Source organism: Lates calcarifer, linkage group LG1 (assembly GCF_001640805.2).
Source record: "Lates calcarifer isolate ASB-BC8 linkage group LG1, TLL_Latcal_v3, whole genome shotgun sequence".
In the NCBI taxonomy this organism is placed as follows: domain Eukaryota; kingdom Metazoa; phylum Chordata; class Actinopteri; family Centropomidae; genus Lates; species Lates calcarifer.
In genome coordinates, this window is record NC_066833.1 from 15,556,637 (window position 1) to 15,573,017 (window position 16,381).

Here is a 16,381-nt window from a genome sequence, read left to right on the forward strand (position 1 = left end):
GTGAAAAATAAGGACGTGTGAGTTGTGGGAGTGCCTTCTAATTTACCTCCTAACAGGCTGATCCTCCTCCTTACCCACCGGCTCAGGCCTCTCACCAAGTGGTGGGCTGTTGCCAAGGGTGTTTAGAAGACTGTTGCCATGGCAGCGCAGGCGGTCGCTCTCCCGGGCGATGTCGGATGCATTCTGGATGACCAACTGGTCATAGGTTCGCAGCCCCATATCCTCTGCCCCCTGCAGGAACCGCTGCACACTGCACTCCTCTTTCTGCTGCAATGATAGCCTGCGATGAACCCGCTGTCTGGCAAGCCAGCCACGCACCACTGAGACATGGTGAGGAGATGAGAATAGAGACATCCGAGGAGTCAGAGAGCGAGGAACACCTTAAAAGAACATCTTGGTTGTTGGTTTGTTATATTTAGATGATTACCTCTCTGACAGGTGATGATCTTTTTATGAAGCTGGTAGCAGCGGTCGTTGAGCTGATCTGCCTGCCAGTATCTCAGAAATACTTTACTGCTGCCCATCTACACACACAGCGAAATAAGTAACCTGATCAAACATATACACGAAAGCATTGTCACACGCTAAACTGCCTGCATCATCAGCCTCTGGGAGTAGCCAGCAGACCCTGTGAGTCTGTGACTTACTAGTTGCAAGATGGGAGAGCAGTGATGTAGCAATGATGTATGATAATGAGTGGGTGTGGAGTGTGTGCAGGGTGTTGGTTTGCATGTTAACACTGCATTCACTTCCTGAATTCAGGGGGCATTTAGGGGGTGACTGAGGTCACTCTAGACCAGGTACACAGAACTGTGGGGGTGACATACTTCCACAGACAGACAATATTCATTCCAACACATGTCACTTGTGGAAGTGGTGTGTGTGTGTGTGTGTGTGTGTGTGTGTGTGTGTGTGGTGTGTGTGTGTGTGTGTGTGTGTGTGTGTGTGTGTAAAGCAAGGCTGGATGAAAAGGTGTCTGTGGGGCATTGTTAAGGAGTGTGTATGCGTGTGTGAGGCAGAAGCTGATGTGACCTATAAGGTCACACGCTCAGACACAACAGCAGTCTGGCAGACAGGACAGAGAGAGGCGGAGGGATCCATGCTGCTCTGTGTGTGTGTGTGTCTGTGCATGTGTGTGTGTGAGAAGAATTATGATGAGGCGGGACAGCTGGAACAAATTGTCAAAGATTCCATGGGATCTTTCAAACAGAGGGTCAGGGATTAAGCAATTTGGCAAATCTTTTGTTATTGATGGAGACAGAAAGAGGCACAGAGCACAGACACACACAAACCTGCCATCCCTGGAGTTTGGACTGTTGTAGAACTGAGCGACATCTCTCCACTGGTGACAATTTTTTCTTGTCTCCCAAAGTTGGGACCACAAGGTCTTTATATCTGAGACACACAAATAAATAAAAAAAAAACATTAGAACTGCAGAGACAAAAGATCCAAAAGTGTCAGAAATAATATGTTCAAAGATCAGTGGGGTCACACAGCAGACCAGCGAAACAGCATCTGTTCCTATTGGTGTTGCCCTGAGCAACCGTTGCTATGTATTGTCAGCTGGATGGAGACAGTGGTTTGTTTGTGCCTGGGATTGAGAGAGCCATGTTGATATAGAACACAGATATATAGAAAATAGACAGATACACATATTTAAATGTACCTAACTGTAGATGTTTTTATATATTGTGTGAATTCTGAATGCGTAGTCATAAATGAATGAGTACTGTAAAGGTGACAGAAGCCGGCTTATATAGGGAAACCTGCCAATTTGAATGCCTGGAGCAAATAAAAACATGTGGACTGGAATGAAAACAAAACATCCTCCCCTTCACAAGCAGTTACTTCTAAAGGGCTCTTATGAGGCCCTTTCCCCCTGCTCCAAAAAGACTCAGCAGCCTCACAGTTTGTAAGTGTAAACATAATTGTTCTATAAGACATGGGAATGTCAACCAACCACACACATAAATACGGTATGTCAGTGCTCAGTGCATTTTGTCAGTCAGTGCTTCATCTCTGCTGTTATCAGTGAGGCAGAGCCACTTGATGATGTCACACATTTGATGACACAAATCTAACAGGCAGAAGGCTGAAAGCGTAAACCACCTGTACTGTCAATAGTGGGTAATAGTGAGTGCACATGAATATGGTTCATTCATGTTTGATTTGCAGGAGTGGGGTCTGTCTGAACTCTCCCTAACCCTCTCTCTGTATGGTAATACCAGTCTTGCAGACAACAAATGCAGTCCCCCTGGGCCCATAAAACACAAAGGAACTCTGTAAACCCATGACCTCCCCTCTGAGGATATGAAAACCATAGATGGTCCCTGCTTTTACAAGACCCAAGGGGGCTTCATGTGGAGTCAAAGAAGTGAAATAACGCCTTTGATAAGAGTTTAAATGGAGGGCTACATGGCACTGACTGAGTTCTCTGTGACTAAAGGGCCATCAGTGACCACTGTTATTGAGCGTCACTAAAATGGTAAAGGCCAGGTAGAAGGCAACTAGAATTTAAACTGCTCACTTCACTTCCTCGGTAAAGCTGCTCTTATTCATCTGACAAATTTTTAGCTGCCACATCTTCAAAGCCTATTGACCTTGTTTAGTAATGGGTATTCATCCCAGGCATCAGACTGAAATGATGGACATTCTTCAGTAGGCAACTTAATAGCCTACAAATGTGTTAGTTTATCCATCAGTGGAAGGTGATGATGTGGACCCACTTGGAACTAGCCATTTAGGATATATTACCTATATGCTTACACGTGTGACATGTTCTATGAATACTGATGCCGCTTTCTCATTCACTTTCCAACAATGAATGTAAAAATGAGGAAAGCAACACGCATGGAGGGCTGAAATTTAAAGAAACAAGGTTCAAGTGGTAGTCTTTGACCTTACACACTGGCAGAGAATAAACCCGGCCACAAAACACATGGTGTATCATAAAAGACAAATAAAAACAACAGTAAAATAGATCTCCTCATAAATCACTCCACTGGTTACCAGGACACTAATGTAATTCACCTCAGGCAGCTACTATGACTTAGTGAAGTGGCCTGCATGGTTTCAGCGTGCAAGTGTGTATTTTTGTGCATTTAACGGTGTGTTTGTGTTCAGGAGAATATAGCAACCTCAAGATTAATGGCTGATTTATTGGCCTGTCATTTTGATTAGTCAAGGGCCAGGGCTTGTTTTGAAAGAGTGACAAATGGAAAGAGAAAAAGGGTTAAGAAACAGAAAAAAATTGAGGTAGTGTATGTGCACATGGAAAAAGGAAAGAAAAAGACTTAAATGGAAACACTAAAAGGAAGGAAAAAGAAAATGCTGGGAGCGGGAAGAAAAAATAGAAAAAGATGAAAGGAAAAAAGAAAATGGCAGTTCAGAGGAGAGAACACATGAGGAAAGAATGAGAAATTGAGTGAGAAAGAGCTCTGTGAAGGCAGCGGTGCAGTCCACCCCCACTCTGCAGCAGCTCTCTCCTTCCTTTAGCCAGGCTGTGTTCATTCATTGGTCTTGTCTGTGTTGAGAGCAGTGAAGGAGAGAGAAAGATATGAATGGCAGTTGGGCTGAGCTGACTGGTGTCTTTGTGAGTGGGAGCCACTTAAATTAAGCATGGCCTTAATGTATAAACAGCAGAACAGGGACACACGTCATACAAAAGCACACACAAAAGTTCCATTTGTATGAACATGTGCCATAACAAACACACATACGCAATGCACACAAACCAGTGCTGGGCAGTTACACACTACTAATTTAAGCATAACAGTAACTTGATTTCTTCCTTAAGTGGTACACAATTATGTAATTAGATTACAATAGCCAGTAGCCAGTAGTTTGCCTTGATCCATTAGACCATTATTATCATCTGTTCACATTGCTATACTGTATATACTGTTAATACAATCTCAAATTCTCATAGATGCCCTACCAGTCAACTACCAGATCACCAATCCTGCCTCTGCAAGTCAAAAGGGTGATTTAGGATCTTCTAGTTCCAACCCGCAGAAAGTGTTTCTGCAATAAGTGAGAAAACATCCTAACTATCACACTGCCTGTTTGTCCACCTCTTTGTCATCTCTGCTCCCTCTCCACTCCAGACACAGCTGCCACGGAGGAAGACATCAAAGAGGCACTCATGGTGGGGTTTATGCATCCACCCACGTCACCAGCTGGAGCAGGTTTTTTTGGTTAAAAATTTGGTTCTCTCCACCCATACACTGAACATTATCCTCTACGTAATATAAATGAACTGCTCAGTCATCCTGTGTTGGCTTTAGATTTGAAAACCTCTGGAGTGCTACCATTTTTATTCAAATCAACCTCTGCAAGTAAAGGTGCATGTCACATATCTGCAAGGTCCATGGTTCAATTCCAGTCAGAGACCTGTGTTACATGTTGATTGTGTCAAAAACAGCTTTTAAGAACCACAGAAGTGATGCCTCCCTTTTGCTTGGGTTTCAACTCATCTGAAACCTTCTCAACCATTTATCCTTGAGGTGGATATGTAAGCTGTGGATGTTGGAGCTGTCCTGTTGTTCTGCTGTTGCACAGACAATAAGTGCCATCCATGCATTGCATAAAAAAATAACTCAAAATTAACTATGTTCAAAAGAAATCCTAGAAACCAGCCTGTAAACAAACACTACTGACCTCACATGCTCCAGTTTATGTCCATCCAAACAACAATTAAGTTTCCCTTTTTTATCTGCTGGTCACACCCATTTCTAACACAGAGATTATAACACAACACATGGCTGCCTAAATATAAATGTATGACAGTCATTCACAGACTCCCCTACTCACACATACACATTCTCAGACACACATACAATGGTTTAACAGTGTTCACAAAACCCACAGGAATCTCTCAGTAACAGAGAGAATATTGGCTCAACAATTTTACAGTTTTAATTAGATTCACCATTTGATATAGCCTTCTTCTCCCGATTCAATTCCCTGTTCAGAATTTTCCCTCATGAAAATTTATTGCATGACTGTCTCTTTCATTTTCGTTTGACAAAAGTAAAAAAAGAAAAAAAGGAAAAAAAAGAATGCACAGATTGCATCTACAATAAATTACAGAGACTAAGTAGCAGCTTCTTCTTTTCTTTATTATGAATCCCTTTGCTGGTTAAGTATTATTTGCCAGTCCACTAGGAATTCAATTTGTGTGTGCATTTGTGTGTGTGAGTGAGTGAGTGAGTGAGTGAGTGAGTGAGTGACAGTGACAGTGACAGAGAGAGAGAGAGAGAGAGAGAGAGAGAGAGAGAGAGAGAGAGAGAGAGAGAGAGAGAGAGAGAGATGTTGAGAGGATGTTTACAGCAGAGTAGTGGAAACTTTTTTGGGGGGTGGGTCACATGACCAGCTCTGTCCTCTTACTATCTGGCAAGAATGTTTGTGTTAATCCCTTTATCCTCAAAAAGAGAGAGAGAGGCTGAGAGACAGACTGAGGATGGGAGAGTAAGAGGAAAAGACAGATTTAGAGCTAAATCCTCTCAGTATTCCACTGGTTCTCAGAATCTGAAGAACCGGACGACAAACTGTGAACAGAAAAATGGAGAAGAGCTGGTGTGACAGAGACACATCATTCTATCTGCCTCTCAATAACAAAAAGGGAAAAAACAAGTGACAAACAAAATTAACTGGTGATGTAGAGTGAAGGAGTGAATTAACTAGGGGGACATGGAAAGCCAGGAACATAGTGTAAGAGCTAAGAAAGAGGAGAGAGGAAAGAGGTGGTCATAATGACTAACACTTACGTGTGGGACATAGTGACCTTACACACAACTGACTGGTTAATGTGTGTCAGGCTGACATGGGTAATGTGATAGTGCCATTCATCAGCTGCAATGGACTTCATAATTCTCTAAAAATGCCATTCAAGGTTAAATTGTACTTCCATAAATGAAGGTTGCTATGACTTGCCAATGCTAATGCTTCAGCCTGCATGTGAGTGTGTTATCCTGTATAGTATATGCCCTTGCATTCACTTGCAGATGTAGAGACGAAATATGCTGTCAAGCTTTCAGTGTACTTTGGCCAGCTCACCCTGTCATACATACACTAACAGAGATCACAGTGACCTGCTGGGAGTGAAATGTGTCTGGAGAACTGAGATCAGTGAGACAGACAAAGAGAGGAGGCAGAGCATCCCATCACCTGTAAGACGCTGAAAAACAAGAAGAGGATGACTGATGACAGTTGCAGCACTCTTAATTATGCGACATGCTCTGGCACTGACCTGCTGAGGAAGCCTGGGAAGGACAGGCGGACAGGGTATCCATAACGAATCATGCGCACCATCTCAAGCACCCCAATATACTGCAGCTGGGTAGACACATGAAAGCTGTCAAAACTGTCTGGCTGACCGCTGGCGTTGGGGCGCACACACTCCACAAAATGGGGAGTGCAAGTCTGCAGTTTACTGATCAGCTCTGACAATGAGTTCTGGGAAAGAAGGGAAAAGAAGAGAGGATACAGTTGAAGGCATTCACTGGTAATTACAATTAGAATAACAGATATGAATACCAGAATGAGTAACATGATCGGATTAACAATATTAGAGTTTGGGTGCGAAGAGCACTGTGGCAGCTCTTCTACAGTAAGCACTACAGAGGGACAGGGAAGGCTCTCTGGCTTTTTCTTTTGATGTCATAAGTTGATGTGTGAGCCACAGTAACTGGAGTGAGATCACAAAGTGTTTGTGACAAAGTGGTCTGATTTTTGGGGGTGTGTTTCTCCTCTGGAGGAAAAAAAACACAAAGAGCTCTTTGCCATTTCTCTGGGTATGTGTGAGGGAGCTTTTCTTCAAGCCCTGAAATCACAGATGCTGCATCCAAGGTCACACAGACGCACACGTACACCCCAACATCCACATACAAGTAAACACTTAACATCTGTTTTTCTGCCTCTCCTCAAACTGACGTCAGTCTAGGCACTGCATATCCTTAGGTACAATGCTCAACACCTCACCCTTCGTCTTTGAGCGTCACTACCAGCATTTACATTCCCTCCAAACATGCGCATGCACACACAAATGCGTGTGCATGCACACAGTGGCTGTTGTTCATTGTTCATTCATTCATGTGGAGGGCTTCATGTTTGGCTTGGTACAGAATCGTTTTTCTGCCCACTCTCCCCTTCCCTGCCATTCCCTGAGGGACTTGTCGACCACAAGCCCACAACTCTGATTGTGCAACACACTGGCTTCATTCAAACCAAAGGTGCTGATTCTCTGAGCACATTTCAGCCTCTTGGCGTCATCAGCAGACACTGAACTGTTCTCTTATTGTTGCTTTATATAGTTATGAAATCACAGTATCCTATTCTGAATAGGTCTTGGGGCTGCATTGTTAAAAAGGTTGTGTTTTGTGTAATAATAATGTTCAGTGTATAAGGACTACCACCAGGGGGTGGGTGTGCGAGGATGCATCAACTGCAGTTTCATCAAAAAATTCCTGCAGCAATTTAAGATCTAATCCAGATGCTGGCAGGTACTCTATGCAGGAAACAGAAAGGAAAAATAAAGCCAAGAGTAAAGTGAACAGAGTGGTTTTGTCTGATTGTAATCAAAAAATAAATTAAATGTTTTTATATACTTTCCGGAAACAGTTGTTGGCTATTGTGCATGTGGCACATTACCAGTTAGCAGATGCTTAGACAAAGAACTGCTGGAATCTGTTGCTCTTACCAGGAAGTAATCAAGTAAGTATAAAAAAGAAAAGTCCAGACAAATTGTTCAATTTAAGCTGTAGCTATTCTAAACATTTTTTACTTTACAGAGTATGTTTGTTAAATACTTATTTAGTACAGGACCAGAAGGAGTACGCACTGTGGGAGGAAACTAGCATGAGAGAAAATCCTGTGCAGACTGAGATGGTTCTTACCCTCAGCTGGACAGCCACTGTGATGGGCCCACACCGCTCCAGTCGCTGGAGGAAGGAGCTTGAGCCTTTCTTCTTCAAGATCTGACAACAGAAACAGACAATAGGGAGAAAAAAAATAGATAGCTGTGCACCTTACTTTAAGCAGCATCTGAAGAATATGGAACATATGTACAACATAATCACCTATCGTGAAATTAAGCTGTGTGACTTTGATGCTCTATAGGATGTTTGCAATCACACAAAACAGTCCCTATGAATCACTTCTCTGTCAGTCAATTATGATGTTTCACAAACTTTAGTCATTTTATTTACAGAGCAAATTTAAAAACAACAAATGTTGACCACAGTGCTTTACAAAGATGAGAAGCCCAACATGACTATGGCTTTTATTGTCTTATCCACGATGGAGAGGGGGTTATGCGGAGGTCCTCCTGGATCATGTCCTTCATATATGTTTACAGTCTGCCTACAATGTTGTCATCCTGAATATCCTTATTGTAAATGTACTATGTTGCTCTATTCTTTACACACAACATTTATTGCATGTCCATGTCTGTCTGTTTTGCATGCCATGCTGCAAAGATCACAAAACCCCACTATAGCAAATTTGTGATATTGGGCTATATAAATAAAACTGACTTGTCTGACACTGTCTTATTTACAGTCTCACAGCTGGTGTAGTACTGCAATATTACTTAATGTTACCGTATAAGGTTTCTGGGACAGATTGGAAAGGTGGATGGGGTCTTATGTAAGTCTTTGCTCTAGATGGCTAATGAGCCACAGAGACAGCAGGCACGACCCCCACAGAAGTTACACAACCAGCAAGCCTTTTCAGTCACACATGTGCCCCTCTACAATGCGCTTTCCAAAACATTAAAGCAGATAAAATGGAGACAAACCAAGGTGGAGAAGACAGCCTCAATAAGCAGACTTGATATGTAAAGACTACAATTATCAGGTGTGTGACTTGTGTTTTTGTGATTGTATATCATGAGAAAAGTGTTTAATCACAGTCATGTCCTGACTGTGTGCATGTGTATGCATGCTTGTGGATTTTCTATCTCTTTGCAGGGCCGTACAAACAAATCCAATTCCCAGAGGTTTATATATAGCACAGTGGTGGGAAGTATCTTAAATTAGACTGTTGTTTTTTTCCAAAAATACTATCCCTGTTTTTCCATTGATCGGCACAGCAGTCCGTTGCCAGTCAGAAGAAAAAGCTTCCAACTGATTGTGTCACTTCCTGACTCACTGTGTTCCTTGAAGTCATCAATTCCTGTTCTTATATTTTATCTAGTTTCAAATGGCAGTGTGATCAATGTATTTTTGAGCAAATGTATGATTCAAATACACTGGGAAAATTATATAAAATATATATAATGGAAAGAAGTTTTGAAGTATGTGTTGCAGTCAGAGGAAGCTACAGGCACAGAGCAGCAAAACCCTGTAGCACTGGACTCACTACACTGTGAACAGTGTACTGTACCTTGGTAAGGTCATTGTACCGCCGTTGCTGTTGGGGGACAGAGTTGGCAGTGAAAAGAGAGGCTGATGGCATCCTGTGGAACAACAAGGCAGCTTTAGGCCCCCTCAGCCCTATGCGGCCCTGAGCTGCTGGCACCAGTGAACCAGTCTGAGTCAGCTTGGACTGGAAGAGCTGCTGCAGTAACACACTCTCACTAGCTGCCGGGCACAAAGCACAAACACACAGAGAGGGAGGAAAATAAGAGTGAAAAGAAGCAACAGCATTGGTGGAAATAAGGGGGTGGAAGAGAATAAGGAGAGGTAAGATGAAGAGATAGAAAGAAAGAAGGAGGGAAGAACAGTGAGGAGGATGTAAACAAGGGAAGAAGAATCAGAGGAGGAGTGAGAGTGGGGAGGATGCATAAAGTTAGGCATGTAAACAATCAGTTAGGCAACAAGAGGGGGTGGACTATGCCACTCGACAACACGTGGAGCGGTCTACAACAACAATGAGCTCATTCACAAAGCCAAACAACATGTGTGTGAATGTGGGTGTGTGACTCTCTCCTGAAAGACTGAGAAACAGAGAGGGAGAGGGAGAGAGGAGAAGAAGAAGAAGAAGAAGAAGAGATGATGACAGGTATGTGTACTAAGCCAAGAAAAAACAAATATAAATCACACTAATTTAAGGACTTAATTACGCACAGCCCCAAGGGTAACTGTCTTTTCAATTAAAGCAACCATCATCACTACCTGAATACTGACTTACATAGATCTCTTTGAACCTATTAGCCTTAAAGCTTAAGGAGGGAATGACATCGATACAGAGAAAAATAATTGTTTGTGTGTCAGTGTATGTAGAACGTCAGCAAGGCATCTCCTCAGTCGGACGCAGGGATAACACCCAAGCGTGACTGAAGGGCTAGCTTTGAGAAGATTAGCGTCATCATGGAAATTGTAGCAATTAGGCTGCTGGACACAGGGTTAGCCTGGCAGCCACACAACGACTGCCTGTGTCATGCTAACCACAACAACCCACATCTGGCACCTTCTATAGACAATATACACACAGACGGCACTGTCTGCTGCACAGTGGGATGAAACGCACACATACAAACACAACCGCACTAGGACAAAGAATGGTTTTGTGTGTTGTTAGTTTGGACAAGAGTACATCTTTGTGATCAAGTGTGCTCTAATGCCACAATGTGCTTAAATGTGTGTTATTGATTGGGTACTTACACTTCATCGTAAACGAGAGATTCTGAGGAAGGAAGTCTTTGTTTCTTGTGAGCGATCCCGTGAGGTCATATGAAATCTATTGGAAAAACAAATAATTGATGGACATTCACTTGAATCCTCATTCAATAAATTTACTCTTACATGCAACATAAAATACTAACAATACTCTAATTTACATTGACTTGAATCTTTGTAAAAGCACCAACTGGAGAAAACTGGAAAACCTCTACATCATTTTCTAGTTCTCACCTGACAGTAGCAGTGTTTTTTCTAAATTTCACAAATGCATAAACAGAATCTCTTTCCATTTCTTACTGTCGTGACGAGTGTTGCATTTGCAATGTGAAGAACAATCACACAATCAACAATCAAGAACAATCACAGACAGTTAGCATGTGTGCGTATCTATATATACAGACAGACCTGTCCAGCATAATGGTTGACAGTGAAAGCTGGGCCCTGGTCTTTGGGTGGGGGGTTTCCATTTCCATCCTTGGTAGTGAGAGAGAGGCCGTGAGTTGGACTGGAGTCCAGCTGGGCTGACAGCCTCTTGTACATGGCTTGCTCTACTGGCCGCAGGCTCTGGCTCTCCTCATCTAACACACACAGCAGTCCCTGAGGCCTCTGCAGGAGGAACAAACAAACATTCATATGTTATTTATGTCAGTCATGCTCAGACAGTGTCCTTGTGGCACTTTAATTGACCCCCTGAGGGGTTGTGCCTCTGATATCAAATAACTTCAATCATATATTTTATATATTTTTGTGTTTAATTTTTTTGGCCATTTTTGCAATTATTGAATATAGACAGAAAAAATGAGATGGGTGTGGGTAAAGGGGACTAACTGGCTGTCTGACTGTCAAATGGAATTTCAATGAAAAAAAAAGGGCAAAAGCAACTTGTTAAAACCATTCCTAAGTTTAAAAAAAGTGATAAAACTGCTGAATTTCATTTAGTCATGTGATTTGTAAGCTTTTGACAAAGTTCTGGGTGGACTTACAATGTTGAATTACATCATGAAAGACCAAACTGAACTGGACTGGTCTAAACCAGAAACCTACAGTACCTGAAGAAAGAAATCCAGAACGGCTGGCTGGTTGCCAGGGGAGCGTTGGGTCTCCATGGCAATGCCCTCCTGCAGACACTCAGCCTGCTCTTGCTGGAATAGTACCTCAGAGATGTACTGCCTCAGCCGCTCATTGGTCATGTTCACGCACAGCTGGAACACACACACCACACACTTTAAGACACACATCAACCTGTAAAAACACACTTCAATGCACATGATGAAGTTCCTCTGAGACACAATGCTGAATGTTTGTTTTTAAAGCAAACAAATCCATGAATACAATCTCAAACATAGCCTGCTGTGGCACCAACAGGGAAGTCAATGGGGCATACATGAACTGCCAAAACAACTCATACAAGACACCTGACCCTGAAATTATGAGAACTGTTCACTCTGAAGGGCCTTTCTGCTATCCTACAATAATATAGTCAAAGTGTTACAGCTGAGACACATGAACTCCTCCTAACCCAGCAGTGGACCAATCACAGCACAGGGAGGAGCCAATCACGTTGATTGGTCTGGCGAGTGTGCAAGCTTGTCACACTTACTTTAGTTAGGTGTCCCTCTTTTCAACTCAGAATTTCATGCATCTGTCCTTTGTACTCTAACTTCATGTTCACATCCAACATGAAAAAAGATGCTAGTTTGAGCAAGGCATACTATCCATGTGATAAAAACACAAACTTGTACATTAGGTGATAATGATTTACTCAAAAATCAAGTGGAAAATGAAAATACTGATGTTGTATTTGGTGCTGTGCTGCTGTTAGCTTTGAGGTAATGTTCAAAGGATTTGTCCAGTCACTGAAAAGACTCAATGTCCATTTGATCAAAGTGTTAAAATCATACAGAAACATAGTTTCCATATAATTCTACATTTTCATTGTGTCTCAGAGCTTGCTTGATTGAAAATTGCTGATTTACAGGCATGTTGTTCTGTGCTGCAGACAGCTGTAGTCTTGTTTTTCTTTCATCTATGTCTGTCTATTCTTTGTCTTCAGGCTAGTCTAGTCCATTAAAGGCTCAGTCTCAGCAGGTGGTTGATTGAGTTAGCTCATTAGCAAAGTGCTGAGCAGGTACAACACACCCCGACAAACACAGCTCTAATTAACAAGCACTAATGACCCTGATTGTGCAGCGTATGTGTCTGCATGTGTGTGGATACATGTGTGTACAAACATGTCAGGACTTGTTTGTCACTGATGTACCACATCTACTGTAAGAGATCATCATGTTTGTTTATCCAGAACTTGCTCCTCCCCTCCTCTTCTCTGTGGGTGGTGGTTAATGAGTGTGTGTGTGTGTGTGTTTGAGCAGGCCTATATTAATAGGCAGCTCAGCAGCAACAATGGAGAAGATGTATTGAGGAAAGAGGCGGGCACTGCCAACACATACCAGAAGTAGTTTATCTCTCCTTTTTTTTGCTCATTTTGTTGTTTGCTCTCTTTCGGTGACCTGAGTAAAAAAGGTTATGCAATCCCCTGACTTCTGCTTGGATTAGAGAACATCCAGAGGTCGAGTATGGCTACCAACGTCTTACAGCCACACACACACCACACCACGCACGCACGTGCACGCACACACACACACACACACACACACAAACATCATAGTCACAGACACATGCACAAAATCCAGAAGTCAAGAAAAACACACAGTGGCCTTAATAAAAGCTGAGACATGGCTGGTGGCTCCAAAGGGAGGGAACATAAGCTCTGGGTAGCGGGAATAAGCACTTAGCCTCTTGAGCACGATGAATTACACCCCAAGACACCACACACATACGCACGCACACACAGTGATATACAGACTTGTCTGCCTGATCCCTACTGGTCTTACAATGGAGTAGTCTATTAACAGTGCATGCTTGATGAGCCCATGGCAGATTTACAGCCCATAGCAGGTGAGCTGCATGGAGCTGCACATGTACTCAGTACACTATGCAATGTAATCATTACACACATTGACACACTGACAACATGCAATGGAGTGGGAGAAAGGCAACTGACAAAAAAATAAGACAAAAGAAACTGAGATTTATATCTAATATGAATCAAATTTAATTTCCAAATTTCCAAAACTTCTGTACATTTAAAAATGTTATTGCTTTTCCTCGCTTAATACATTAATTTAGTGCATAGTATAGTTGTATGTAGGTGTTGTATGATAGACAAACTACATTAACTAGTCTGATCTTTGTTGAATGCAGGGTTTAATAATCTCTCCAAGAAGAAACTGGTGTGCTAGTTTCAGGTTGTCACTGTTGTGCAATGAGCACACAGGATGGAATTGCTTGTGTTTTTGTTACACTGCTGAATATCAAACAGAGGTATAAGCAGGTGAAACTAATTGATCTTGCTCAAACTTAGTGTACAACAACAAAGAAAATTTTGTGAAATCATGTCATTGTTACTGACAGTTTTATTCACTAATATGAACAATACAGCCCCAAGACAAATGTAGTGGGGAGAAATTTAATTGGACCTGAGATTTAATTTTGAATTAATAATCAGTAAGGATTTCTATTGTGATCCTAAGCACCAAAACTGAATCATACTGTCAAAACAAAATTCTCATCCCTAATCCGCATATACACTCACACACGCACACAGGTTTGAAGCTGTGTGTTACGCTAACATCTTGCACACCGGCAGTCATTATATCAGTTGTCAGTTCATCTGAGGACAGCTGGAAATCCCGCCACAGTCAGCCACAGACCTCACCTCATTCATTACAATTACAGACGAAAATGTTTGGGAGCTAAAATAGATAACAGGCCCAAATATTTCAACAATTTGATTAAGATCTGTTTGAAATGACAGTGACACATATTATCAGAGACTTTTTTTTTTTAGCTCAGCCAATCATGTTACTCAAGTAATGTCATTACTGCATTTGACTTAAGTAGAAGAAATCATTTAGCTTGACGAGGCCACGAACACAACACCAATTTGGTTTTTGTTTTTTTTTTCTTTTTTTAGGGTGTTGACTGAAGTCTTAAAAAATGTTAGCACAGTCCCACCTGCTCAAATCCACTCCTCTGAAATTCTTCAAACCCAAATATGTCCAAGATCCCAATTTCCAGGGCAGGATCACTGGAAGAGAAAGATTGATAAACAGCATATTTATTATATAACATCACTTTTATTTCAGAATCAACATGAGAACTTGTCTGCTTGCCTGCGTCATTCTGACAAGAATTATCATGCTTGTGAGCAGTGTATATGTGTGTGCAATAACACATCTGAAGGGGATGTACCATGAGCAGTGTGGTTGACAAATTTATTATACTCTGTGGTTGGTGTGTAAATAAGGCAAAGCACAAACACATTCCAGAAGATGCAGCGTGGGTTATATAATTGTGATAACACTTCCCAACATTAACAGCTCCAAGGATCTTATGGCCTTGACCTTGGAAGTGTGTGCGTGTGTGTGTGTGTGTGTTTAAGTTTTTTTTTGCGTTGGGTGTGTCCTCCACATCTATGCTACTGCTTAGTATTTTCCATTTCAGTGTTCACACACACACACACACACACACACACACTCTCAGAGCTATACCCAATGCTGTCATCGTGTCCCTGAAGGTAGTCGTTGATATTGTTGACCAGATAGCTGAAGAGGCGTCCATAGATGGCTTTGGCGAGCTGGTCTCTGCACTGCTCTGACATCTCAATTGTGTGGCACCGAGTGATCACATCACCTGACACAAAGAGGACATTAAAATGCAATTTCTGGCCCCTGACAATTCAGATGACAGCAAAGTGACAGTATGAGTGTCTTCTGACCACACTGATCACCGTGTTTATGCTTAACACAGTCGATTTTAGCTTATCACAAATATCTGTCTGCATCTATTCTGACTTGACAACTTGCAGTACAAAACATCCAAACATATTTTTGAAGTGATTTACAAATAAATGTTGTAGTGTTGCCACTTCATCATTTGTCCACCAGAGAGCACTGACAAGTTGATTCTTTGCATATCTTTCTCACAATAGGGGAACCTTAAGACACATTTTTATGTTATGTGTTTATGTTAAAACATACATACAGGGCAATATATTGATTGTGAAACTTCACTTTATTATTACTTTTAGATACTAGCCTCAAAAATCTGCTATAGGTCAGACTCTAGTTCTTCCTGCTGAAGCTATGTGATCTTACAGAGAAAAAAATCCCAATATGATTGTTTCATGTTTTTTGCCAAATTGGAATGCCTAATTCCCTATACCCTGGGGTATTATTGGCTTGACATTCACAATGATGCTACTTGCTGAAACCTAAGTTGCTGCACCTCATTAAAAGCTCTCTTTATAACAGTGTTGACGTTTTTCCTTAACATGTCTTAGCAGACAAGAAATAGGAAGGGCTACCTTTGAAGTATTGAACGTCAGAGGTGAGGGCTGTGCTTAAGTCATTGGAGGACACCTGCAACATTCCAGCAACTGTGACCAGGAAGACAAAGAGAGACAGATACAGAGTAAATCACACTGACATGGTGAAAAACATAAAAATAAGAACAATAAACATTAAATGAGCATCAGAGAGGAACTGCTGATAAGATCCAAGAACTTAGTCAGCTCCATGCAGCACTGATATCATGCAGGAGGCACAACAAGCTGAGCTCTGCTATAGCTCATTCCTGCTTAATCAATTGGTGGGGCTGGTAGCAATTAGTCATCAGTGGATTTCTGAGCAGAGCCCAA

At 41.9% G+C, this 16,381-nt stretch overlaps 1 protein-coding gene across 1 annotated transcript in view; it reads right to left on the minus strand.

The window, feature by feature from the left end:
- myo16 (myosin XVI) overlaps nucleotides 1-16,381 on the minus strand; it is a 72,165-nt gene that overhangs the window by 16,478 nt on the left and 39,306 nt on the right. The window contains 12 exon segments of the mRNA XM_051070776.1: nucleotides 47-320; nucleotides 428-524; nucleotides 1,293-1,395; nucleotides 6,252-6,457; nucleotides 7,897-7,977; nucleotides 9,386-9,582; nucleotides 10,606-10,681; nucleotides 11,029-11,229; nucleotides 11,673-11,825; nucleotides 14,698-14,770; nucleotides 15,234-15,375; nucleotides 16,049-16,120. Coding sequence (XP_050926733.1) covers nucleotides 47-320; nucleotides 428-524; nucleotides 1,293-1,395; nucleotides 6,252-6,457; nucleotides 7,897-7,977; nucleotides 9,386-9,582; nucleotides 10,606-10,681; nucleotides 11,029-11,229; nucleotides 11,673-11,825; nucleotides 14,698-14,770; nucleotides 15,234-15,375; nucleotides 16,049-16,120 — 1,675 coding nt within the window.